The sequence below is a fragment of the Tamandua tetradactyla genome, chromosome 11 (assembly GCF_023851605.1).
Source record: "Tamandua tetradactyla isolate mTamTet1 chromosome 11, mTamTet1.pri, whole genome shotgun sequence".
NCBI classification, from domain to species: domain Eukaryota; kingdom Metazoa; phylum Chordata; class Mammalia; order Pilosa; family Myrmecophagidae; genus Tamandua; species Tamandua tetradactyla.
Genome location: NC_135337.1, coordinates 36,102,732 through 36,126,009, shown reverse-complemented (window position 1 = coordinate 36,126,009; position 23,278 = coordinate 36,102,732). Strand labels below are relative to the sequence as shown.

The window sequence follows — 23,278 nt, the reverse complement described above, 5'->3', positions numbered from 1 at the left end:
ATAAAGTCAACGTACTTAAGCCTCAAATAATCAAGTTAGGCAGGTCCCTAGAATACTCATTCACACGCTGACAAAAACAACCTGTTGGAAACTTTACTGACATTCTTGAATATTACGGTGTCATTTAAAAACAGACCTAAACTTTCATTGCTTAGATCTATGTTACTAAGCGGTTAAGTTAGCCTGTTTACTACAACCAGGAAAGCTGGCTCGTTTCCATTCATGGGAATCGATCCCGTCCCCTTTCATAATTCCTCCAGCCCCAAATTCAGTTAGAACAATTCAAGAAGCCACCTAATTAAATTCTGTGCTAAGCAGTGCTCTTTGGTCCAACCTATAGTAATTTTAGCGCCTGAAGAAATGGCATCTCAAAGGCTGTGTATTAAAAGTTGCTAAAGGATCGCCAGCAGCTAACATTTCTTGAAAAGTGTAGACCGCACACCAGTTCATCCAACAGGACACTTTACGAGTCCGTAAGGCGTGAAGGGGGTGGGGTCGCGCAAGAAGGGCAAAGATTAACAGCTTGGGTAGATCGCGGGTGGGGCAGGGAAATAATTCATAAGGTTTGAGCCACTATGCTCTTTGGGTTAAGGAGGTTAGGAGGCGGACCGTCTAAGAAAGACTCAAACTTCGGCAAGAAAAGGTGGCACTGGGAAATTAAAAAAAAAAAAAAAAGCTAGTAGGTTACCGAATTCTAGCGTTCATTATGGGGCCGTTAAACGCAGGAGGAAACGGACGCGTGTTTTCTTCCTCTTCCCACCTCCCTAGAGACCCGAGGCCAGTACCTCATTTTCACCCGGGCCGCATCCAAATGCAGTCCCCACGCGCAGCCGGGTCGGAAACTACCCCGCCCTCGGGGTCTTCTCCGCTCCACCTCCCCCGCCCTGCAAGAGGCGGTGGCTGAGGCCGTCACGTGTTCTGGCAGCCGCCAAGTGAGGCTGCTTTTGCGACGCGGTGACAGCCAAATGGTGCGACAGGAGAAGCTGCAGCCGCGGCCGCAGCGCCTCACACTGAGAGGCTAGAGGCGGCTCCTGGCGTCGCCCAGAGGGAACGACTGAGCGAGCAGAGTCTGACGCGGGCGGCGGCGGGCGGAGAGCGAGAGGGAGCCCCCTACAAGTGTTCTCGCTCCCCGCCGCTCTCCGATGAACTGGGCATAATAAGCCGAGCCTCTAACAGGGGCTGTGCCTCCATGAATCCCTAAGTTTTTTTTTTTTCTTTCTTTCTTTTCTTTCCCCGCTTCTCACCCCCATCCCGAGTTCCGTCCCGCCTCCTCCCTGCGGCGGCCCGCGTCCAGGTGCGGAGTCCAGAGCGGAGCGCAATGGCGTCCAACCCCGAGCGGGGGGAGATTCTGCTTACGGAGCTACAGGTAAGGGCCGCAGCCCGGGTGGGAGGCGCCAGCGGAGTAAGGAGTAAGGCAGGCGGAGGGAAGCCGTGCGGTTGTCGGGCCCCTGGCCCGCTAATTGCGGAAACCCGGGAATGTCACTCGGGAGCCGCTTCCTTTGGGAGCCTGACTCTGTTCCCGGCCGGAGCTCCGGCCTACAGCCCCTGCGGCTTCAATTTGATTTTACCTACTAGAGAGGAGGTTTTACCTATTTGTGCTGATTGTCCGTAGCACGGCTGCAGCCGGAGCGTGCTCTCACACGGTCTCCCGAGCGGCCAGCTTACCGCCCCCTCCCTCAGTGTCAAAGCCGCCCGCGAACGCCCGGGCCGCCCCCTCCCTCCGCCGGGCGCGGCCCCGCCTTTCCCCCAGTACACTGCTCCTTAAACTCCTTTGAATGACTCTAAGGCTGTTTTCTCGTCCCTCCCCTTCCCTTAAGACTCCGCACAAAGAGCGCCCCCCTAACTTCCAGCCCACCGAACAAGTTTTATTTTTTAAAACGAGTCGCACGAAATGTTTGCTTCCGTTCTTTCAGTCCTCTTCAGGTGACTGAGTTTCTCTCCTCTAACTGGAGAACAATCTTTTTTCTTTTTTCCTTTTTTTAGTAAGTGATAGTTACATGGTCCTATTCTAGGCTTCCCCCTACTCAGATCCAGAAGCTCAAATACTGATGCTTTTCAGACTTTCATTTTCCCTCTGGTTTGAGCATGAGAGAAGGAGCTACAGAAATTGTTTACAAACAAGAGAGCAGTTGACCAAGGGAAATATTGGGTACCACATGCCTGTCCAAGATGAGAACAGAATAGACCCCTTAATTAAATCAGTCCATGTCGGGCAGCAATGTTATTCTTTCACATTTCCAGCTAAAAATTTGATGATGTAGGCACTGTTTTTGTTTTTATATGTCTTCGGTGTACATAGAAGGGAACGTAAGCTACCCTGTCAAGTTAATTTTTCATTACTTTGAAGTGTCCCAGAGACACTTTATGTTTTTTGTATACTTAAATTTATTTTGGTTTTAATGTAGTCATTTTTTTTAAACTACTGGAAGATTGGAGGTGGGAATTAACAGAGAAGAGAAAAATAACATGTTTACTCATTTCGTTTTGTTGGTCGATTATTTTAAAAAGAATTAATCTAGAAACTCTGTAAGGTTGATCCTTGATTTCCAAATTAAGCGCTGTAACTGCTTCTAAATTTCTTGTTGCTAAAATGTATGTTTTGATAGAGCCCTATGTAAGATTTGTCTTATTATCCAGTCAGATATAAACTTAAAGGCATTGCTGTAATTCTTGATATTTCCTCCACAAAAACAGATTTTAACCACTGTACAGGAATGCACTGTTGCAAATTTGGAATCTTGAGATGCAGAGCTGGAAGTTTATGTCATTAAAAATGTTGCTATATAGTGTTTTAATTACTGTTGAATTTTTATAAACAAGTTTTACAGCTTACCGCACTTGCTAAATGAATAGAATTTATTAATATACATGAGCTTTTGAAAAGAAGGTGGTTTGAGACACGTTAAAAATGTGTAAAAAAATACACATTAAAAATACTACATTGCCTAGTTTTGAAACATGAAAAGCATAATTTTTGTTTCTGACTGAGAATAAGTAAAAAAGGATGGGAGCATTTTTATTTGTAATAGAATGGCTTAGAATTATAAAGTATTTGGCGTCCTTTAGATAGTTCATGTAAAAGACTTATTTGGGCACTGGAACTAAAAATGTATTTTCACATGAGTTAAAATATAATGTTTAAGATCAATTTTGACAAGAAAAACAAGTAAAAAAGATAAAAATGAAGATTTTTTTTTAAAGCATGATCAAAGTAGGGGAATACCTAATCTAAAATTAGATGTTAAACTAAATTATAACCCCTCCAATAAAATAATAGTTCTTATTGAGTGTTACCTCATAGGTTGTCATATGTATCTAGGGTATTTTCTTGGTTTATTTGACTGCCAGTGCTAATAACATTTTACTGCATTTAAACTTTATTGTGCTTGTTAAAATATTGAGAATAATGTTTATATCAGCACTTGAGATAAATACTGATAAAATTTGCTTCACCAGGTATATCACCTGTTCAAACATTTTATTATTTCATTGCTCATGAAACTAATATAAAGTAACCAAATATTCATTAAACTTGTTTTGAGGACCCCTTTTTTTTTTATGGCTTCTAAATTGTTTGAATTCCTTTAAATTAAAATATTCTTAATGTTTCTCTCCCTTATAGATTTTAAGTATTTAAACAGTAAGGGTATGTAACAGTTTAAAATATTTTCAGTAGAAACTGTTACCTTGTCCTGTCTTGTCTCAAGAATACACATCTCAAACTGAAAATTACATGACACCCAAGGTTTAATGAAGTTGATATTTATTTATTTAGAAACATTATCTATTCAAAATTTTATTATCTTTCAAATTATATTCTAGAAATATAATGCAGAATTTGAAATGTTTTATTACTTGGGCTGAGATTAGCTTAGTAATAACTCTTTGTTGTGGAAAAACAAAACTAAAAATCAGAACCTGAAGTACTTTGTCTTTTTACATAGTTATATTTTTAATGGTGTAATGTTTATAACACTTGTTAATAATTTAAGAAGTTTATTCAGTAATGAAGCACTAACTAAATACACACAGACTTTAGCTAGAGGATTCAGTGTAAGGAAGAGTATTTGCACTAAAAATCATGTTTAAAAATATGAACTTACTTGGTGACTTGTAATTTTTATCTTATAACTTATTTGTTGCTTGTTAGTGTCTTTCTTGTTTATTTGAAATTTAGCAGGAAACTTAGTGAGATACTTTTGTGAGACTTGAAAATATGAAGTTCATTTCCAAAGAAATTGGATTAATGAAAACTACCAAGAATTTCAAAATGAAATGTTTGTTACAAAAATGATTTTGTAGATTGTAAAACCAGATATTGAGCAGCACACTAATAAAGTTACCTTGTTGATTATTGTAGATTCATCTTCTTCAAAATGCCTGATAAAATGTTGGGCTGAGAATCTTAAATTCCATTCCTAGCAGAATTTGCTGAGGTAGAGGTGACTTTCTCAAGTGAAAGGTTGAGATAGTTAACTGAAAATTACAGGAGCTAATTTCAATAAACATTTATTGAGTATCTACCAAAATTGTACTGGAGGATATGAATAGATACAGTTTTTAATATATCTATAGATAAATATAGTTTTTGCTTTCAAGAAACTAGAAGAAAGTACAGGTAACATGTATTGATTATTTGCTACGCATCAGACACTGTACTAGTTGTCCTATACATCTTAATTGATCTTCACTGCAATCCAGTAATGTGGGTTTCATTTCCATTTCACACATCAGGAGCTAAGTTCAGTAATTTTAAGTAATTGCCCATGATTACACAGTAAATCCAAATTTGAACCTAGGTCTGTATGTTTTCCACTATTCCATTCTGTAAGTTGCCACAGTTGTGTGGATCCATAAATGTTTTGTGCTAATTATTATAATTGTGTAAACTTTGAAAAAGCTACCAAAGATGTAATTAACTAGAATTAACTTTAATATAAAGTTATGTTACTTGTTAGATCCTTCTCTAACAGGGAAAAATGATTTTCATATTCTATTTGATAGTCTATAATTTAGCAATGCTTTATTACTGAGAATGAGGTGTAATATTCTACAAAGAAAATCAGCATAGATAACTTTTTCCAGACTTTCTTCATCTAGTAGTTACTGTTTTGGATGAGACATGAGAAATATTTGCCAAGAATCTTGTAGGAGATTTAGTATTTTTCTATAAGCTGTCAATAAGACAATTGTTGATTTAAAATTTTAAGTTCATATCCAACCTAGCAATGTATTTTCCATTAGTAAGTGCCCAGTAGATTGATGAGGAGACTCCATCCACGAGCCTTCACCTAGGACAATGACTATCTACTGACTATTTAAAGAAAAGTTGGTTATAGTCACTGACATAAGAAATTGTTTAGTTTCTTTAATTTACATTTTTAATTCTTTCTCCCAAAAATATTCCCTAGAAGTGCAAAAGAGTTTTTGCACTGGTTATGACATTGTATCAACCATATAATACACTGGTATTTACCCATTTGCTGTAAAATTAAGGATGACATCTGATTTTGCAGAGATACCAGAACGTCGATCTCAGTGAGAGGACTATACTTGGGAAAATTAAGATTTTGGGGGTGATTTGAGGGGTGTGTGACATGATCAGGTAGACAGGTAGGTAAGACTGATTTTACAGGTTTTTCAAATCACAAACATTATTCATTGTAGGAAATTGGGAAAATGCGAAAAAGCACAAAGTAAAAAATGAAGGTTACTCATAAATCCATCACTCAGATAACTGACAAACTTTTTCAACTTACAGGATTTTTGGTATTTTGAGATCATTTCCTCATTTTCCTTCCTTCTTTATTCTATTTTACTTACCAGAATTTTGAAGAAATGTGAGATTCAGAGAGTTTTAAGATAGAAACAGCTGTATATTCAGATTTCTTTATCACTGATTTACATAAGTTGCTCTAATTTTATTTTGATTTTGAGATAATGTTTTGAGGTATAGTTAAGAGAAAAGTATAGAATACAATGTGGGTTTAGTTAATAGACAATAATGATACATAGCAAGTACTCTTTAAACAATAAATTACAGTGTGGGTTTTCAGCTTAGATTTCATAATCATTACTTTTATAGAATGTTGCAATGTTTATAATTTGTGGGACGTGCATTTATTTTACTGAATAGAAGCATAGCATCAAATTATTCACCAAATATTTATTAACTACCTAGATAAAATTCTGTGCTGAAACTAGTGCTATAAAATGACAGATGTAAAATGAATTATGTTTTCCTATCTCTCCCTAGTATAGTAGAGGTATAGTTTAAGTTTCTTATAACTTCTACCTTCCACATATAATTAATGTTGAAATAGGAAGAGGTAGGTGCCCCTCCTGGGCTTGGTTATTCACTCCAGAGCTTAGTATGTGACTCCTTGGGTCCTCGTCTTTTTGTTCTTCAAATTTGGCAGTGGTAAGTGTTGAGAATTGAATCATGTCCCCTAAAAAAAAAGGCATATTCAGTTCCCACCCCCTGTTTCTGTGCGTGTGAACAAATTTTAAATAGAACTTTTGAAGAGTTTGTTAGTTAAGGTGTGTCCAGACTGAATAAGCGTGGGCCTTAATCCAATATGGCTGAAGTCTATAAGTAAAGGAAATGGAATACAGAAGAAGCCACAGGAATCAGCTGGAATGGAAGCTGTAAGTCAACAGAATTTGAGAAAAATGCCACAGTGTATATCTCCATGTGTTAGAAAAGCCAGGGAACCCCAAAGATTGCCGGCCATCCAGGAGATACCAACCCTAGGAGGAAACAAGCCTTCTACCCTCTGAAACTATGAGCCAATAAATTCCTGTTATTAAGCCAATGCATTGTATGGTATTTGTTTTAGCAACCAGGAAACTACAACAGTTTTTATACCAGAAAGTGGGGTGCTGTTACTGCAAATACCTAAAATGTAGAATAGCTTTGAAATTCGGTAATGCTTAGAGGCTGGAGGGATTGTGAGGCACTCGATAGGAAATACCTAGATTGCTTTAAAGAGACTTTTAATAGAAATACGGATAAGAATACTTCTAATGAGTCGTTAGGAGAAAATGTTGAATGTGTTATTGGAAATTGGAGGAAAGGCAATCTTTGTTACAGAGTGGCAGAGAACTCGACAAAATTGTGTTCTGATGTTGGATGGAAGGCAGAACTTGTGAACTATGAACCTGAATATTTGACTGAGATTTGCATCCTGGTGTGAAAGGTCCGGCTGGTTTTTCCTTGTAGTTTTGTGGTAAAACATGAGAGGAAAGAGAGAAGCTGAGAACTGAACTCGTAAGCACCAAAAATCCAGAAACTGATGATTGAAAGATACTGAGCCTATCCAAATAGTATGCTCTGAGACTAGAGCCACAAGTCATTCTATCAGGAACTTCCTGAACTTCTGGGAAGTGAGTCCCCAGAGAAAAAGGCCCCATCTGAGAGTTTAACTGAACAACTTTTGCTAAAGAGGCTGTAGTTGAACATGGATCCAGTCAGCCATTTCAGTGGAAGTCAGGATGAAAAAAGGCAATTATTCAGGAAGGATATATGGAAAGTTCTATTGTCTGATGGTTAGAACCTCTGAAACTACATGTATGCTACATGGTTTATGTGAAATTTGTATGAGCACAAGCAGTGCTTGAAAGGGACAAAGAATGGACAAATTGAAGGAAGAATGACTTCAATGCAAAACTGTGGAAGCTGAGATCTGGACCAAAGAGATCTCTAGCCGGAAGAGTGGCCTTTCCCAAGTGTGTCTCGAAAGGGCTGATCAAATCCTGTGCTTGGAGAAGGCAGGCCATCTGTCCCAGTGCTTGGAGGGTATGGGGCTTATGTCCCTGTACTTGTGGAGAGCCTGGCCACCATTCCAGTGCTTGGTAAGAGTGGACCTTTACCCCAGTATTTGGGGACAGCATGGCCGCTGCCCTGCTCCATCAGGCCTGGGCATCAAAACATCCATCAGTAGATGCCTCTCAGACCTTGAAATCTCATGGAGCTTGCCCTGCTGGGTATTGGACTTGTTTGGAACCTGTGACACCTGTTTACCCTTCTGGAATTGGAGTGTCTATCCTGTGACTGTTCCATCCTCCCTTGTATATTGGAATCAGTTTTCTGGGTTTTACAGGTCCACAGACAGAGAGGAATTTTGCCCCAGAATGGGGCATAACTGAGTTTCATGAGACTTTGCACTTAGCATTAGTAATGAAATGATTTAAGGCTTTTGGAATGTTGTGATGGAATGAATGTATTCTGCATATGGGAAGAAGAGCATGCTTTTGGGGGTCCAGAGGGCAGACTGTTGGGGATTGAATCATTTCCCCCACAAAAGACATGCTTAGGTCCCAACCCCTCCTCCTGTGAATGTGAACCCATTTGTAACTAGGACCTTTGAAAATATTATTAGTTTGGGTGTCCCCAAACTGAATGAGAGTGGGCCTGTTCTAGTTCACTGGCTTCTAGAATACAATATACCAGAAACGGAATGGCTTTTTAAAAAAGGGAATTTAATAAATTGCAAGTTTACAGTTCTCAGGCCACGAAAACATCCGAATTAAAGCAAGTCCATAGAAATGTCCAATCTAAGCATCCAGGGGAAGATACCATGGTTCAGGAAGGCTGATGATGTTCAGGGTTTCTCTCTTGGCTGGAAGGGCGCTTGGGAAGTTTGCTAGCTTTCTCTTCTGGCTTATTCATGAAGCTCCCCCAGGGGGGTTTTCCTTCTTCATCTCCAAAGGTCTCTGGCTGGTGAACTCTGATTCTGTGGCTTTCTCCTTGTTCTCAAAAGGAACTCTCTCTGAAATGTCTCATCTTTTTTTGGCTAATAAAGACCCACATAGAATGGGTGGAGACACATCTCTATCTAATCAAGTTTAATACCCACAGTTGATTGAGCCAAATATCTGTGGAGATAACCTAATAAATTTCCAACCTATAGAACTGAATAGGAATTATAAGAAACCGTGGCTCTCACAAGATTGATTAGAATTAAAACATGGCTTTTCTAGGATACGTAAATCCTTTCAAACCAGCATAGGGCCTTAATTCAGTATGGCTGAACCCCTTATGAGCCAAGGAAATTGGACACAGAAAAAAGCAGCCGCAGGGAACAGCCAGAAGCTGGAAGTAACAGAACCTGGGAGAAAAAGGAGAAAATGCCATCAGGTTCATTGCCATGTGATGGAAGTGCCAAGGAACCCCACAGTTTGCCAGCCAGCCAGAAATACCAACCCCCAAGAAGAAGCAAGCCTTCTAGCCTCAGAAACCATGATCCAATAACTTCTTGTTGTTAATCCAATCCTTTATATGATATTTGTTTTAGCAGCTAGGAAACTAATACAGTAAGTTTCCATCATTTATCAGGTTAATCCTGTGTCTACTTTTAAATGAATCTCTAGAGAGAGTAGTATAGTGGTTTGTAGAAAGTAATATCACTCAAAATAATGTTACTTCCATAACTAAAAATATTTGATCAGAACAGTTAATTCTGTATCATTTCCTAGTAAAAGGGACTGTCTTGAGCAATTGTTAAATATCTGCTCCATTATTTCAAAATAAAGTTTACTTTAATTAGAGTATAACAAAACCACATGACATTTAATATTATTAACTTTGATAAACAGCAGAGTTCACATTTGGCAGCAAAGTGAGAAAGTTGAAAACCAGTTAGAAGCTTTAAAGTGATACTTAAATTTTGAATGGGAGAAATTAATGAGCATGATATAAATTCTCATATCTTAGAAAAGTTAAAATAGAGAATTTTTATCTTAGTACATATTTTATTTCCATTAATTTTATCTAATGAAATGTTATTTGAAACTAACCCTGTTATCACATTTGATTTTTTAAATAAGCTCACAAAAATTACATGCAAATATTGTCTGTAACAAGTGAAGAACAGGAAATCCTGGGAGGAGTGTACATGAAGATGAAAAAACACCTTAGATTAGAAGCTAAATGTTGATTTGTCACAATATAAAATTGAGCTGACAGATAATATATGATAAATACTGTTATTAGGATTTATCTGTTTTAGGAATTTGGCAGCGATTACCTTTTGTAATTGGTTAAAATTTCCCTTCCCAGGCTTTCAAACACAAACCCCTTAATTGGAAGAAAAGTTGTTATGACAGCATTTGGAATTTATTTTAAATTATAGGAGACATCCATCCAATACATGTGCTGAACATCTTATATTTTATACATTGCTCATATTGTTTTCTCTTCCTTCAGTTGCCATCATAGGGATTCTCTAGGAGGTGATTGTACTGCCTGCCTCAGAATTTTCATTGAACAGATTTCATGCAGTTTTTGTATTTCTTTGTGCTTTTATTTAACCACAGGTGCATTGCATTGAATTAATCATTGTCCTTAGTTGATGATACACTCACGGTGGTCCATGGCTCCTGTCTACTGACCATCTCTCTCTGTCTCTACCTACCTACCTACTTATAATAAATACCCATGTACCATCACTCTTCCCCCAAGAAAAGTTAGGACCTTGCTTTTCCTCTATCCCACCCCTCTAGTGCCTCACAGTCAGCTAGTCTTTCTTTTCTAAGATGTCCTGATGAAAAAAATTCTTAATTTTATGAAGTCATAATTACTTTGGTGTCTAGTTTAAGAAATTGTCCCCTGCCCCAGGTCTAAAAAGATAGTCAATTACATTTTCTACTAAGTTTTTGAAGCTTTATTCTTTACATTTAAATTCTCAATCCAATTTCAGTTGAATTTTGGGTATGGAGTAAAGGTCTGAGTTATATTTTTTTAATGTTTAAAATAATATTTTGAAGTTTAAACCTTATGATATAAATTTAAAATAGTTGGAATATTTTTCAGCTTTTAGGACAAAAACATTTCTGGAGAGCCTTGCTTGACTAATTTTGGCAAGTTTGACATTAAGGTTACGTTATACTAGGTTATGGATGAACTATACCTAAAGTTATGCTTGTGTAGATTAAGTAGTTCACTTTTTCATTATGATAGAAGTTTGTGGTGGTTCTCCCAATTTTTGTTTCATCTCTTGAATCCTTGTGTCAAAAAGAGGTGACTTTTTACTTACTTCTTGTTGGCTCCCTACTATATTCTCCACAGTTGATATTTCATGCCTTTATATTTTCCCTAAGTCTTCCAACCTACAAGTGCTCCTTTGTTCTCAACTGATTACTCAGTCACTGCCTTTACTGAATGATGCATGATATTCTAGAAATGTGTTTCGTCTACTTTTCTTCTTTTTATTTTTTTTCAAGTTTTAGCCTCCCTTTTTCCCTTTATTCCTCAATTTAAAAAAAAATTGTTTCATCTTACTTGTACTTCCTTTGGAATATCCTGCTTCCTCTTTTGTAGAACGAGGCTTTTGTTCTGGCTTTTCTCCTTTGTTTAAAGATAAACCCACCTCTCTTCTATTTTTATATTCTTTCTTTAATTGTGTTATCCCCACAAAACTTCTTTTTATCGTCACACTTCTTTGAGAAAATTTCTATCTTAATTGCCTTTATTTTTTTTTTTTGCATGGGCAGGCACCGGAAATCGAACCTAGGTCTCCAGTAGCAGGCGAGAACTCTGCCACTGCGCCACCATTGCCCACCCTTTTTTTTTTGCAATTATTCCCTTTATTTTTTACCACTTATTTCTTATTCACATCTGACTTTGGTCCCCATTATTTTGTTGAAATTGTTCTGATAAATGCATTGATGACTTCCTGTTCTTCCAGTCTTTACAGGCATTTGGTACTGCTTAATTTTCCTGCAACTGTAGTGTTTAAATTAAGTTTTTTGGACACTGCACAATATTGGTTACTTTTTTTTCATTATATCTACTTCTCCTTGCTGCTGCTCTTTTCCTTTTGCTTATTCCTTTCCTAGCTTGACTGTTTGCCCTGTTTCTAGCATGTGTCCCTAATTTATCCTAATCCACCAGAATTAATTATCTTGTCGTGGTTGCAGAGAACCCATTTGTACTAACTTAAGCAAAATTTGGGGGAATTTATTGGGAAGCTACAGGAATGTCTCGCTTAACCCAAGGAATAGCCACATCTCAAAAGTACTGAATAGGAGACTGGAGGCTTTATTTCTCTCTTCTCTCTAGGGCTACTGCATGTTCTCTTATCTCTTTATATATTAAGTATTAAAATTGCTTTATATTTCCTCTGTATACTGATTCTTGTTGCTGCCGGTACATGTGAAACACCACCACCCCACCCCCCCATGGCATTATTAACTCCTGAATTTACAAATTGTCTCAAGCATTTAGTGGTTCTTTATTGTGTATGGGATATAATCCTAATTCCTTAGCTAAGCACTCAAGGCTGTCATTGTCATTGTTGTGTAACCTTAAAATATCTTTTCATTTTTAACCTCATATACAAGGAGGCTATTTTTGAGGTACACCATTGTGCCGGTTTGGAAGGCTGTATGTCCCCTAAAAAAGCCATGTTTTAACATAAATCTCATTTAATAAAGGCAGGACAATCCCTATTCAACACTGTATGTTTGAAACTGTAATCAGATTATCTCCCTGGAGATGTGATTTAACCAAGAGTGATCGTTAAGCTGGATTAGGTGACAACATGTTTCCACCCATTTGGGTAGGTCTTGATAAGTTTCTGGAGTCCTATAGAAGAGGAAACATTTTGGAGAATGAAAGAGATTCAGAGAGAGCAGAGCAGAATGACATAGCCGTGAGAAGCAGAGTCCACCAGCCGGGGAGCTTCATGGAACAGGAAGCCAGGAGAAGAAGTCAGCAGATGATGCTGTGTTCACCATATGCCCTTCCAGATGAGAGAGGAACCCTGACCATGTTCACCATATGCCTTTCCAGATGAGAGAGAAACTCTTATGTTTGCCATGTATGTTCTCACTTGAAAGAGAAACCCTAAACTTCATCGGCCTTCTTGAATCAAGGTATCTTTCCTTGGATGCCTTAAATTGGACATTTCTATAGACTTGTTTTAATTGGGACATTTTCTCGGCCTTAGAACTGTAAACTAGCAACTTATTAAGTTCCCCTTTTAAAAGCCATTCTGTTTCTGGTATATTGCATTCCAGCAGCTAGCAAAGTAGAACAACCATTGTTAGTAATTTTTTCTCATCTATACTCTTGCCAATCTATTTACTGAAATGTTTCTTTAAGGCCCAATTCAGATTCTACTTTTTTTTTCTTATCCTTATTTTCCCCTGGCCATAAATAATCTCTTCTTAAAAGTTAAATAGAATATTTTCTATCTCGTGACACTTACATATTGCGCTGTAGTGTTTTGGGTCCTGCCTCATTTTATCTGCTAAGTTTTATGCTTAAAGTCTTTGGGGAAAAGGACTATATATCTTATCTTCATCTTTTACCCCTTTAATATTGAGCAGAGTAACTTGTACATAGTAGCTACTTAATGTTTGCTGAATAAATAAGTCTCATGTTTGTAAATCCCCAGATTTTACATTTATTACTTTAAACTTTTTCCTACTTTTTTGGTATTTATGAGAGAGAGCTGTATTACATTGATGGTTCTTTATGTATAGCCACCTGTCAGGTACATAATTTTAAGTTTATTTCCTTAAGTCATATAATAATTGAACTCCTTATTCCAGATTGAAAATTTTCTACTGGCAGGAGAAACTATTTCTACACATAACTGAAGTAAGTTAAAATAATAAAAATAATAATGATAACATAGCCAGCAAGGTTACAAAATGCTTCATTAAAAACATCTTTTTAATGTCTTTGCATTATCTTTTTGAAAGTACTTTTTAAAATAGGTTAACAGACAGGTGTTAATAAAAACATGCAAACCACAGTGATAAAAAGAACCCTTCATATATGCACATGCACACACATTTATACCCCTACAGTTTTTTAAATTCACACTATTAAGATAGACCTGCATTTTTATCCAGAATTGTCTTATAGAACAATTGAGAAAGTGAATTTAATTTAATTTTAATTAGTTTAAGTTTTAATAACTGCATGTGGCTAGTGGTTACTGTATTGGACAATGCAGTTAGAGACTACTAAATAATAATGATTAGGTATGATGGCCTCCATCTGTTCTATATTTATTAGAAGAAAAGCATCACAATTTGATCAAATAGGTCCTCCTATAGAATGGCTAACTGAAAATCTTACACCAATAAAGGAAATGAAGTGCTTCTCAGAGATGGAAACATCAGATTTGCTTAAAAAAAACGATTACAACAACCTCATATGGAGTTATACCATAACCAGGAGCCTGGCACTTTTACTTCTACAGCATCTAGTTAGGGAATTTTGGAGCCACTTTTAGGAATCATAGAGCTAGATGAAAAATTAGTTCAAGTGGAATTGTAGAGTACCTAGTGTGTGTGTGTGTGTGTGTGTGTGTGTGTGTGTGTGTGTGTGTGTGTGTGTTTAAGACACTGGTAATAGAGCCAACCTTTAGCAAGTCACATACTGAGCAACAAGGAGAATAAAACCCCCCAAATGGAATTGTATGAGTTTTATGTACAGTTACTTTAACTTTCTTAGACGATAAAACTAACTTTGTTTTAGAGAAAGGGCATGTGCTGGTTTGAAGTGATGTATGTACCCTAGAAAAGCCATGTTTTAATTTTAATTCCATTTTGTAAAGACAACCGTTTCTTCTAATCCCTATTCAGTATTGTATGTTTGAAATTGTGATCAGATCATCTCCCTGGAGATGTGATTTAATCAAGAGTGATTGTTAAACTGGATTAGCTGGGTGCAGGTCTCCACCCATTTGGGTGGGTCTTGATTAGTTTTGGAGTCCTATAGAAGAGGAAACATTTTGGAGAATGAGAGATTCAGAGAGAGCAGAGAATACTGTAGCACTAGGAAGCAGAGTCCACCAGCCAGTGGCCTTTGGAGATGAAGAGGGAAAATGCCTCCCAGGGAGCTTTGTGAAAACAGGAAGCTAGGAGAGAGAACTAGCAGATGACGCCATGTTCTCCATGTGCCTTTCCAGCTGAGAGAGAAACCCTGACTGTGTTTACCAGGTGCCTTCTCACTTGAGAGACCCTGAACTTTGTTGGCCTTCTTGAACTAAGGTATCTTTCCCTGGATGCCTTTGATGCGACATTTCTATAGACTTGCTTTAATTGGGACATTTTCTTGGCCTTAGAACTGTAAACTAGCAACTTATTAAATTCTCCTTTTTAAAAGCCATTCCGTTTCTGGTATAGTGCATTCTGGCAGCTAGCAAACTAGAGCAGGGCACAGCAACAGTAGCTCTCAGGCTGTAAAGAACATAGCAAGGAAAAACTAGGGTAAGGCATGAGAATATTACTGTTACTATGAAACAATGCATGCACAAGGAGGATAAAATTAATGTAGATAACAGAAGCAGAAAAGATTGTCTTTTAACTTTTGAATACTTGTTTGTGCTTGAAAACTCATTTAAGTCTAGCATTTTATAAATAATTTTTCAAAAATCTCACTAATTCCTTGAGTATATTATTTGAAAGATTTTTATGCCAAAGAATAAAAGACCCTTATTTCTAACAAAAATAATTTATGTATTTCTTTTCAAAAGGAAATAGGAGGAAATTGATCTATATCTCATTTTTTCTCTTTAATGAATTTTTATATCAAAACTTTTGACTGTTCTTGTAATAATATATAAATAGTATAGTAATACAAAAACAGTATAATAATACTGTTTAACAGTATAATGTAAAAACAGTATTGTTAGAGCTTATATTAAGATATAAGAAAGTAGGTTGTTCTTTGTCCTGTACTCTGATTCTGTGAAAAGAGGTGCTATATTGATAATAAGCATCTCTTGAATAAGTTGCTTTACACTCAAGTATTGAAAGAATTATTGGAGTTGAGCTAAGAAAAAATACTAGTTCATATGCTGGCTTTCTATAAAATTCTGTTTTTTCTGTTACTAACATGGTATAATAGGTAAACTGGTGTAATGAGAAGTGGCTGAAGCTGAAGAAAATAGATAAAGGTTTTTTAATTCTATTTTATATAGGTAATGGGGAAAAAAAGCAAAAACCCAGTAACCAAGAGAATAAGGAAGACAAAAATAGGGTAATTGTTTTCTAACTGTAGACTCTTCACTGTACAAATAGAAACAAATAACAAACATTGAGTTTAGGGAAATGTTACCAAACCAGAATTTCCCAGTTCTGCAATTTGAATAGTAAACTTTTTTTTTTAATCTGATGATGCTTACAAGATTTTTTCCTATCTAAGAAAGAATATAATTCATTAATTCAGCCAATATGGATGCTTTTTGTCTGCCTGCTATTGTAATCAAACATGAGTGAATGAGTTATGGTGGTGTCATGCAGTCAAATGACTTCATTATAGTGAACCTCAGAGAAACTTTTAATTTCAAAAGCTGCGTTATTAATACATGTATATTTGAGAGAGTCACCTTGAAGTCAGTTGGTTCTTATCATGTAGGCATTGCCAACTAGACACCATAAATATTCTTATTCATTACCTTTCATTTGTAGAAAAGAGCTTATTACTTAAGGCCTTGCCTTGTTGAAATGCATTATGTATTAAAATAAAGTTATACTATTAAGTACTTTATAGCTTTAGAAAAACTGGTTGAAATAAATCTTTAAATGATATTAAATAGAAAATGATTCTTAAATGTGCATAGAGCAGAGAGCAGAACTGACATGCCTTTGGAGTCCAGGACAGTAGCATGAATCAGTGAAGCAAGTGAGTCTAAGGCATACACATACATTTTGTGAATGGCAGTGACTCTGAAAATTAGTAAGCACTTATAAAAAGCAGTTAATAACAAACTTCTAAGGTGTGATCATTTGCTTCTACATGGACCTGATTGCTTCCCCCCACCCACCCTTTATTAAGACCTTTATTTTATTACACAAATGTTATATAAATACAGTCTTATAAAATATTAAAGTAATACATAAAAGTATGGTGTAAAAATTCTCCCAAAGCTTCCTTCCCTTCTCTCCGCCTCCTCAGACAAGATTATTCTTAATAGTTTGGTATATTTTTTTCGAGATCTTTTTCTAAGCATTTAAGGTTATGTATAGATTCACATAAATATTTTATGTAAGCAGAATCACTGTGAGTTGTTTAGCTTTCTCTTTGCATGTAACAGTATGTCTTGGAGAGTTTTCCGGTTTCCATACTTAACAGGTCTGTCTCATTTTTTTTGTTTATTTTGTTTTGCTCAGCCCGTTTCTTTTAGTTGTAAAATGTACATAAGAATCATTTTAACCATTTTTAAGTTTGCAGTTCTTTCACATTAAGCACATAACAGTGTTGTCAAACCTTCACAACTGTCTATTTCCAGAACATTTTCAACATCCCAAATAGAAATTCAGACCCATTAGGCCATAACCCCTCATTGTCGTGTGCCCTCAGCTCCTGTTAACCACTATTCTTTCTATCTCAATGAGTTTGCTTATTCAAAGTACTTCATATAATAGAAATCATACAGTGTCCTTTTCTGTCTGGCTTATTTTATTCAATTTGATATCTTCAAGGTTCATCATTCGTGTTGTAGCATGCATCAGTACTTTATTTCTTTTTATGGCTGAATAATATTACATTGTATGTTAATGCCTTATTTTGTTTGTCTAATCGACTATTCATAGACACTAGATTGGCATTTTGGCTGTTGTGAATAACACTGCTATGAACATAGGTGTACAGATATCTGTTGAGTCCGTGCTTTCAATTCTTTTGGGCATATACATAGAAGTGGAATTGCAGGTCATGTGGTACTTCTATTTTTACTTTTCTGAGGAACCACAAACTATTTTCTATATTAGCTGCACCATTTTACATTCCCATCGACAATAATAATATTATTTCTCTGTATCCTCACCAACATTTTCACTAATAATAGTTATCATATTTGGGGACAAAGCACTATCTTGTAGTTTTGCTTTGTATTTTTTATTTCATGATGTTGAGTTTCATTTCATGTGCTTATTGACCATTTGTATGTCTTCATTGGAGAATTGTCTATTCAAATCTTTAGGCCATTTTTTAAATTGAGTTGATTGCCTTTTTGTTCTTTAGCTGTAGGAGTTATTTGTATCTTCTGGATATTAAACTATTATCAGATATATGGTTTCCAAATATTTCTTCCATTTGGTAGATTGTCTTACATTCTGGATAATGTTCTTTCAGTGCACACACAAAAAATTAATTTTGATAAAATTAATTTATTTTTTCTTTTATTTCTTGTGCTTTTGATACACAGTAAGAATTCATTGCTTACTACAAGGTGCTAAAGATATTCCCCTTATCTGTTCTCACAAGAATTTTATAGTTTTGGCTGTTGTATATAGGTATTGATCCATTTTGAATTATTTTTTGCATATGATATGAAGTAGAAGTCCACTTTCATTGTTGTGATTGTGGATTTCCAGTTTTCCCATCACCTTTTGTTGAAGAGAATGTTCTTTCACCATTGAATGGACTTGATGTCCTTGTCAAATCATTTGGCCATCAATGTGTGGGCTTATTTATGAACTCTGAATTCTAGTCTACTGGTCTATGTGTTTGTCCTTATGCCAGTACCACACTGTTAAAATTACTACTGCTTTGTAGTTGTGGTATCAGGAAGCATGAGTCCTTCAACTTTGTTCTTTTTCAAGATGTTTTTGGCTATTAGGGACCTCTTACAATTCCATATGAATTTGATGATTGGCTTTTCAGTTTCTGCAGAAAAGACTGTTGAACTTTTGATAGGTTGCATGGAATTTGTAAATTGCTTTTGGTGTTATTGACATCTTAACAATATTGTCTTCAAATCTGTGAACATGGGCTGTCTTCATTTTATTTAGGACTTCAGTGTCTTTCAGCAGTGTTTTGTAATTTTCAGTGTGTTTGTCTTTCACTTCCTTTTGGTTAAATTTATTCATAGATATTTTCTTTTTTTTTTTTAGATGCTATTATAAAAGGAATCATTTTCTTAATATTCTTTTCAAAGTACTGAGATGGTGAGTAAGAGAGGGGTATCCTGCTTCAGGCTGCTACCAGATAGACTGGTTTAGACATACATGTATTCTGATATGGCCAGAGGAATTACTCTTCTTCTTTTGGAATGGGGTTAGGGACCCACACTGAGACCTCAAGGGAGGAGGTTGTGGGAGGGTCCAGCAAGAATGCCAAAAGCTTTTCCTCCTTAAAAGGTGCTTGCCCAGTTTTGTAACCTTTTACTGTTTTCCAGAGCTCTGAGGAAGATGCTTTATCAGTGTTTGCTAGTTGTGTGGGAAGCTGAACCCTATAACATCTCATGTAGCCATGTTGGTTGACTGGAAGTGTCAGGTACAAGTTTATTAAGAGAAAAAAATGTTCTAGAAGGATGGAATAGTGGGAACCAAATGCAGACAAGAAAATTAAAGCATTTACTGTTTTTCATTCATGAGGGTGTGCAAAATTATGTCCTTTCATTTTTACTTATTTTGACAGGCAAGTTAATTGATTATTGAAGTTGGCTTTGATGTATATATGCTGGTTCTAAATCTTTGTCTCCAGCTTGAAAAGTATGACATTGTGCTGTTGTTCATTCTTTCAGGTTAACAGCCAGAAAAGAGTGTAAAGAATTTAACCGTTGTATGAATATTCCCCTGTCATCTTTACATTTTTTATTTGGAAAATTCACATTTCATCATCTTTACTATAAAAGTTTTTTAGTCAGTAATGTGTTTTCTTTCTAGTATGATAAAAGATTATTTAAGTCAGGGAACTGCAGGGAAAAGCAGATGAAAGCTCCAAACTATGTATTTTTTTTGTGAAGTATCCTAATTTTATTTATTTATTTATTTTTTTCATGGGTAGGCACCAGAAATTGAACCCGGGTCAATGGCATGGTAGGCATGAACTCTGCCTACTGAGTCACTGTGGCCCGCCCCCTAATATCATTTTAAAACCTTTTTTTTTTTCAGTGTAATAGTTATTGGATCTTTTCTTTGGGGGAATTATTTTGCAACATTGTATTTGAAATATTTTGTATTCCTTTCATCGATATGCCAACTTAAAGGGAAAATATCTTTATGGATTTTGATCAGGGAAGTTTGGCTAATGATGCTATGATATTTTGCATTAAATATTTTATAAATTTAATTACACTAATACTGAAATGTCACCTTATGAGAGAAAATTTCCTTGACTATCCTACATAAAAGTAACAGTACCTTCTACCCTGTCTACCTATGTTACCTATTCACCCACCTTCCTCCTTGGTTTATTATGAATTTTAAATAAAACAATTATTACTTTATGTGCCTGATACTTAATGGACACTTAGTATTCTTACCTAAACTTCTTCGTTTAGAGTGAACAACCGAATTCTTGTCTTTTTCAGATTATAGGGGGAGATTCTTGAAAGTGGTGGTGGTGGTTCTCTTTTTATTTAAGTTAATAATCTGGTAATTATTTTCATGTAATATAATGAAGTCTAAAATGTGCAACTAATTTTATGATTTAAAGCACTGTTTTATTGCTAATAGTTATTTTAATGCCATTTATGGAGCACCTGTTATGTGCAAGGTGTGTGTTGGATGTTTCACACTTTTTGTCTTACTGATCCTTACAACAACCTTAAAAGGTATTGGTTTATTTTCTTTACTTACAGCTAAGAAAATGGAGGCATACAAAATTAACTGCATTCCCATTTATTTAGTAACCGGAATTTGAAATTAGTATTTTATATTTTACTGTTTTACGTAACTATGGTAGTTACAGTTATTTTTTGTAATGAACAGTTTCCTCCATCACAGAACATGATTTAAGTAAGAGCATGAAATTTTACTGTGGTAAAAAGGAGAGGTTTCTGGTTTAGAGGTCTAAAAATTAATTGGTAGGTATGTATCAATTTAGATTAATTTCATTTTACAGATGAGAAAACTGACCCAGAAGGAATAAATGATTTGCCCACCTTCACTCAGTAGGTGAACTACAACTTAACTATATTGTAGTTAATTTCAATGAACAATCTTGATTTTAACAAAGGAAAATATAATCATGTCATAGTAAGGGAATAAGAGAATTAGGCTTTTTTAAAAACATCCTTATTGAGGTATAGTTGATAGGCAATAAACTACGCTTTTAAAAATGTACAATTTGATATAAGTTTTGACGTATCTGTACACCCATGAAACCATCACTACAAGCAACATAATGAATATATCTATCACTTTAAAAGTTTCCTTGTGTCCCTTGGCAACCTCCTTCTGATATTACCATACCTCATTCCCCCATTCCAAGGCACCCACTGATCATCTTTCTGTTGCTATAAATTGTTTTACGTTTTCTAGAGTTTTATATAAAGAGAATCATGGTGTATACTGTTTTTTTGTTTTGTTTTGTTTGCATTGCTTCCATCACTCAAACTAGTGATTCTGAGATTTTTTCATATTTTGTTGTGTATCAGTAGTACTTTTTTTTTTGCTGAGTAATATTCCATTGTATGGATATATTGCAATTTGTTTATCCATCTATCTGTTAATAGACATTCAGTTTTTGCTAGGTTTGGCTATTAAAGATAAATGCTTCTATGAATATTTATTTACAAGTGTTTTACTGGACATATGCTTTCCTATTTACGAGTAAATTCGTAGGAGAGAAAGGGTTGGATCATATGGTAGATATATGTTTACTATTTAAAGAAGCTAACAAATTGTTTTTCAAAGTGATTGTATCATTTCATTTCAACCAGCAGAGTATTGTGAATTTTAGTTGGATCACTTACTCCTGATACTTGGTATGGCCAGTTTTAAAGTTTACGCCATTTGAAAAGATGGGGGTGAAATTTCCTTATGGTTTCAATTTGCATTTCCCTAATGACTAAATACATTGAGCATCTCTTCATATGTTTGCCATCTGTTTCTTCCTTGGTGAAGTATCTGTTCAAATCTTTTGCCCATTTTTAATTGTTGTTTATATTTTTATTGCTTGTTCAGAGTTCTTTGTATGTGTTGGGTTCAGTAGCTTTATCAGATATGTGAATTGCACGTATTTTGTCTCATTCTGTAGCTTGTCTTTTCATGCTCTTAGCAGTATGTTTTTAAGAGCAGGATTCCTTCGTTTGGATGAAGTCTTTTGTGAACTGTACTTTTTGTGTTATAACTAAGATGATGAAGATATTCTTCTATGTATTCTCTAAAAATTTTATATTTTAGCTTTTACATTTAGTTTGATCCATTTTAAGCTAATTTTTGTGTATTACGTGCTTGATACACACTTTTTTCCTTATGGGTATATAATTGTTCCAGTATCATTTGTTGAAAGCATTTCCTTTCTCCATTTGCAATTTCTATTGTCTGTATACTTGTGGTTCTATTTCTACTCTTTCTCTTATTGCTCTTGAAGCAGTGTCTTAAAATACTGCATAGGGCGGTGCAGCAGTGGCTCAGTAGCCGAGTTCTCGCCTGCCATGCCGAAGATCCGGGTTTGATTCCCAGTGCCTGCCCATGTAAAAAAAAAAAAGAAAATATTGAGTCGTCTGTCCCATTGATAACCAAGGTATATTTTCCATTTATTTACATCTTCTTTAGTATCTTTCAGCAATATTTTGTAGTATTCAGTGTATAGGTCTTTTACATCTGTCAGATTTGTCTATAAGCATTTTTTTAATGCCATTTTTAAATGATACTTTAAAAAATTTCATTTTTAATTGGTCGTTCTAATATATAGAAATACAGCTGGTTTTTGCATATTGATCTTTTGTCCTACAAACTTGCTAGATTCATTTATTAACACTGATAGCTTTTTTGTAGATTCCATAGTGTTTTTTCAAAATATGGTAATGCTGTCTGAAAATGAAGACAATTTTGCTTCTTTCTTTCCAGTCTGAATCTTTTTTACTTGCCTGATTGCACTAGCTACAAACTACTGTGGTGTTGAACAAAAGGAGGTAGAGCTGCCATTCTAATCTTGTTTCTAATATTAGAGGAAAAACATTCAGTCTTTTACTAATAAATTTAAGATTAGCTGTCTGTTCTTTATACTTGTTCCTTAAAAGATTTTTTATATTCCTGGTTTGCTTAGTGTATTTATCAGGAAGGGATGCTGGATATGTCTAATGTTTTTCTGTATCTGTCAAAACAATCTGCGGTTTTCTTTTTTAGTGTTGCACAAATTTTGAAATGTTTTTATTTTCGTTCCGGTCAAACTACCTGTTAATTTCTCTTTAGGTTAATTGCCAGTGTGTTAGTTTCCAATGATTGGAATTTTTCCAAATATCTTTCATTTATTGATTTCTGTTTTAATTCCATTTTGTTCAAAGAAATCTTGTTTCTTTCCCATCTCTCAGGGATCACTGTTCTCCATTTTTGCCTGTTGTACCACCAGTATCTTGAGAAC

The 23,278-nt window shown here is 35.6% G+C and overlaps 1 protein-coding gene and 1 long non-coding RNA gene across 5 annotated transcripts in view; one reads left to right on the top strand and one right to left on the bottom strand.

The window, feature by feature from the left end:
* The window catches only part of LOC143650066 (uncharacterized), a 66,937-nt gene extending 65,369 nt beyond the window's left edge, over positions 1-1,568 (bottom strand). For both annotated transcript variants that reach the window (XR_013159342.1, XR_013159341.1), the window contains exon 1: positions 786-1,568. This is a non-coding gene — a long non-coding RNA (uncharacterized LOC143650066). The remainder of the gene's footprint in view (positions 1-785) is intronic.
* The window catches only part of PKN2 (protein kinase N2), a 158,265-nt gene continuing 135,932 nt past the window's right edge, over positions 946-23,278 (top strand). For 2 of the 3 annotated variants that reach the window (XM_077120365.1, XM_077120364.1), the window contains exon 1: positions 946-1,366. In XM_077120365.1, the coding sequence (XP_076976480.1) occupies positions 1,319-1,366 (48 nt within the window). In that variant the 5' untranslated portion in view covers positions 946-1,318. Of the gene's footprint in view, positions 1,367-15,606; positions 18,913-23,278 lie in introns of those variants that run through there. The other variant, XM_077120363.1, reaches the window with a different exon arrangement.